This window comes from Macadamia integrifolia, chromosome 13 (genome assembly GCF_013358625.1).
Source record: "Macadamia integrifolia cultivar HAES 741 chromosome 13, SCU_Mint_v3, whole genome shotgun sequence".
Lineage (NCBI taxonomy): Eukaryota > Viridiplantae > Streptophyta > Magnoliopsida > Proteales > Proteaceae > Macadamia > Macadamia integrifolia.
Window position 1 is genome coordinate 22,414,894 of NC_056569.1, and position 4,708 is coordinate 22,419,601.

At 38.8% G+C, this 4,708-nt stretch overlaps 1 protein-coding gene and 1 long non-coding RNA gene across 2 annotated transcripts; one reads left to right on the forward strand and one right to left on the reverse strand.

The window, feature by feature from the left end:
* Positions 1–493: 493 nt before the first annotated feature.
* Positions 494–4,504, reverse strand: LOC122060087 (alpha-terpineol synthase, chloroplastic-like). Its single transcript, XM_042623254.1, has 7 exons — positions 4,295–4,504; positions 3,835–4,099; positions 3,382–3,748; positions 3,054–3,272; positions 1,370–1,508; positions 1,028–1,276; positions 494–932 (listed from the first exon to the last, which is right to left on the reverse strand). The coding sequence occupies exons 1-7, from the start codon at positions 4,469–4,471 to the stop codon at positions 627–629; spliced, it is 1,722 nt and encodes a 573-aa protein (XP_042479188.1). The 5' UTR covers positions 4,472–4,504; the 3' UTR covers positions 494–626.
* On the forward strand, positions 1,482–2,983 carry LOC122060088. Its single transcript, XR_006134251.1, has 2 exons — positions 1,482–2,593; positions 2,674–2,983. It is a non-coding gene; the product is annotated as an uncharacterized LOC122060088 (long non-coding RNA).
* Positions 4,505–4,708: the final 204 nt, after the last annotated feature.

Below are 4,708 nucleotides of genomic sequence, written 5' to 3' on the forward strand. Positions count from 1 at the left end.
TGGCACCCGTATACGTGATTATTCTTTTCAGTCATGAAAAAGAATAATTGACTAGAAGAGAACCGAAATGCAGACCCAACCCTTCTACAGTTGTCCCAGGGGTATAAGAGATATTTCAGATTCCAACAAAGTAGAAGGGGCCCACCTTGGGTGCCACTCTCTCTCTCTCTCTCTCTCTCTCTCTCTATAATACATGTCCATTGACCATTCATACATGTTTTTCAATAGTCACAACCATTGGTCACTTAGGTGCCTATTAGAAAAAGACAAACCTCTCCATCACACACTTTGATGAAACAAAATAATATTTTCAATCTTTTAATTTTTAAAACTATTAAAATATTCCAACAGAGACATATCTCATGCCCAATTCCGGATTTTCAAACATTCCTCTCAATTTGATAACTTAAAAAAATAGAACATTACAGGAGTAGGAAACTTATAGAATTAGTCAAATAGTGAAGAGTGATACTGTTTACAAAGCTTATAAAGCTTTTCTTTATTATATTGCTTTAGCATATTACATTTTATTCACATAAAAAAAAAAAAATTTCATAGGAGCCAATGTCACATAATTGGCACTTATGGAACTGAAAGTAAACCATCATCAACGTACTTTGAGAGAATTACAGAGCTGAGCTCCCAATCTTAATAGGTTTGACTATCAAGGACAACACATGGTCCTTGCTTTTTTTGCTCTCAGCACCAAGTCCATCTCCATATTGGTATACACAAAGTGATGTTCGAGCAAGATTTAGACAGAATTCCACAAATTTTCTGGAGAAAGGAGAGTTGGTGATAGATTTGTTCATCACTTTCCATGTCTCCATAATCTTCCCCCTAATGTATTGACGGGCGACCTGCTCAGAAACTTTATTCTCATTCATGTAACATTGGATTGATGATGAAACATCACCCCTCTCTAGCTCGGCCTGCAGATATTGAATCCAAAAATCTTATTAGGTTCTATGTTTTTTTCCCATTTCTCAACAATGAAGAGAAATATAGGAAAGAGTTAGATTTATACTGATGAAGTGGCAAGATCATTTGAAAGCCGAAAGATCATGGAAGGGCCAAATATTAGATCTGGGTTGCTCCCCAGGCATTCAAGAACTTCCTTTGTAATCTCTTGTCCTGTTGCAAAAAATGCATGTACAAGAACTACTGTCCCAGAAGATGAAACCCATCCATTCTTCAAGTACTCCTCAGTTGATGGGGTTGTTCTTGTTTGGTACCACTTGGCCTCAACAAGCATTGCCTTAATGAAATCTTCCCACTGAGAAAAATTGGAATAAATTACTGCAGTTCTAGTAAATTGACTTCAAGTTCTTCATGTAGAAGATGATAGTTTAGATTAAAGACGTGATACCGTTTTTCTCAAGTATGGCAGGACATCCCAACCCTTTTCTTTGAGAATGTCATAGGCCATTTCATTAATGGAGTTGAAGAGAGCTAAGAAAGAAATCTTCATGTAGTTTGGAAGTTCTTTCATCGCCACTATATCCCATCTGAAATAAAAGAAATAAAAGAAAGGGTGATTTACATCAACCTCCCCTGACGTTTGTTCGAATTACATCATTTTGCTAAAAGTCCGTTTATTACCTTTAAACCCACAAAATTGACACCGTTAATATCCGTTTTTGGGTTAGGCCGTTAGGTTCATTGAAAATTTTGAAAAACCCGAAATTACCCTTCAATATCTTCAACCCAACAGGCAAAGTTCTCCAGCGACTAAGCAGGCGAAGGCAAGCATGCCGCGAGCGATGGGAAGGCTTCTCCTCTCCGGCGAAGGGTACTCTGAACAGGACGGGTTTTCCTCTTCGGTGAAGGCAAAGCGCGAGCGACGAACCAGGCGACGGGAGGGCTTCTCCTCTCCGTCTCAGGGGGAAGTTCTGAGAGCACTAGGAATCTCAGGTGACGGGCGACGAGTGATGGAGACTTAATTTCTGTGTGTATTCACCAACCGAGACGCAAGGGTGTCTTCAATTTCAGGTAATTTCAAACTTCGTGCGCCTTTGGTGCCTGATATACCTGGTTTTTGCAGGTTTGATATTTGATTTATAGAATCGGCATATCTGCAGATCTTATCGATTTGTAGATTGACGTCAAATCTTTAGGTATTTTGAATCCAAATATCGAAAAAATCGGGTGAAATTTGAGGGAGATGGCGAGGTTCTATTCCATATAATGGATGATGATAATTTTAGATCTATTTTGAGGAGTTCAGGTGTGGATGTCTGGACTTTCATAGACACGGCAATCTCTGTTGCCTCCTCCAACTATAGAAACGAATGGAAAGATCGAAGAGATGGAATCATTGAGTGGCTTTATACACCTACGATTCCCTATTGTAAGAACTGTGATCTTGATTCGTTGAAGTCAAATAACAAAGAGATTAAGAAAGTGCAGCAACAATCTTCTTCCATTGAAAAAGAAACCAGCAACCATGAGGGAAAAAGGAGGTTCTCCTTCGCCTCCACAGTCACTTGATGATGGCAATGATGGCGACGATGATAGAGATCGGAGCTATGGAATTGACCCAGAACAGACGAAGATTCTCAATATTAAGGAACATTTCGAAGATCCTGATCAGGTCTGCCTTTTATCTTAACTCTTAATCTTCTCAGTTTCTTCAATTCTTCCTTCTGTTATGAAAAATTTCCTTTTTGGCAGTCCGAAGATTCTTTGATAAATCTATTACAAAGCCTAGCAGACATGGATATAACATTCAAAGCTCTTAAGAAAGTGCGACGGATTTAGGGTGGGAAGAAGAAGAAGCATAAGGAGGGGGAGGGGGTAATTCTAAAACTAACACTGGTGTCAATTTTGTGGGTTTTAATGTAATAAATGGAATTTTAGAGGGGATGATGTAATTCGGATAAATGACAGGGAGGTTGATGTAAATGAACCTAAAAGGAATAGACAAAGCAGATCTTTAAAAATAATTCATTTATTTTGTTAATTTATAACTGTTTCTGATTCATCAGTGATTAGCTTCAGTTGATGCTAACATCTTCTTACCCAACAAACAGAAAATTAAAAAAGATACTAACCTTTGAACTGCATCAGTAAAGAGCTCAAGTTCCTCTAGAGAACCATAGACATCATAAATATCATCTAATATTATAACAAAATTCATGACTTTGGTAAGCCAGTTTCTGTTGCGCTCATACTGAGGCTCATAGGTAACCCCCATACTCCACAAGAAACTCTCCACCAACCTGTCCCTTGCAAAGCTCAATTTCGGTGCTAAACAGAGATTTCGCCACCACCTTAATGGCAAATCAAATGATTCAATTAGTACAAGCCACAGAAAACAGAGATGCACAGTGACAGAAAAACTATGTAGCTTTGATCTGGCCATGTCTTAGCCGGCCATACCTTGATGCATCTCCAAGATCTTTCTGATGCACTGTTTGAACCATGTTGAAGTCCAATTTGGCCAATTCAAGAATTATAGGATCCATATCCTCATGTCTCTGGTATGCATCAATATACCACCTTGTCTCTGGCCTAACCATCCTCCAGTGCAAGGGAACTTCCAACGAATGGTTCACTGCTTGAGCTTCAACATTTGAGTCCTTTATGTCTTCAAGATGTCTTTTAGTGAAGTTTCTGGCCTCATCCAAGATGCTCTCACCTTCTGCGCCAAGATATGAAGCTTCATACAAGCTCAGCATTCCCATAATGTCACCACAGAGGGACTCCATGAATTTTCCTTTTTCACCCAAGAAGCCACTAAACACATCTGCAATTTATAAGATCACATTAGTTGTTCTAAATATTTATGATGGGTTCAGATTAAGAAGAACAAAATTAAAACCTTAAGACTACCTTGGGAGAGCATATATCCATGTTGCCTGAGGAGCCTAAAATGGAGAGCAGTTGCATATAAATCATCTTTCATCCACTTATCGGAATTTCTGTAATTGTAAACCGATTTCAAGATTTGATCCATCTCTTTATCAAAGAGGTGTCCCAAACCCAGCCTTTGCAAGAGATCAATCAGCTTGAGCTGAGCTAAGGGTTCACCTTTCTTGTTGAGCAGAACCCTGACATCTTCTGTAAGTTCCTTGGCTCGTGTTCTGAATGTGTCATCCTACATGAAAATACTTCTACATGAGCATATAAAATCAAGGAAACCAACATAAACAAATTATGAAATCAATCTAGATAGGCTGATAAAGATAGATGATCCATTGACTCCTTGTCTGATTCCCCATAGACGGTGGAATCCCATGTAGGGAGGTCACCATGTGGGGAGAAAATCTAGATCATAAACATAAGGGCTTACCACATAACCACAACATAATGACTCAATGAAATCATAGTCCCAAATGGTGGGTTGATAGGCTATTGATAGTTTATTGTTGTCTTTCGGTTGGGATTGGATGCTAGTAACACATCGGATTTGCCAATTCGATCGCACGTTGCATGGAGCTTTTAGCATGACATATCGAGGAGGACACATTGAAACTAAAGAGGGAGGATTTGAAGCATGAAGTTGAAGAGCCATTGCTTGAGAATTCTTTTGTTATGCAGTAATGCTTTGGCCTAAATTATAGTTTGCACCATGAATCATACGTGTATATATAGACCTGTCGTTGACAAAGACAAACTAGAACAAAAATAAACCAAAATTTCTATAGGCAAAAGGTTTCATGCATGGCGGTGTACATAAACGATCATGCCTTCAACCGTTGGATAG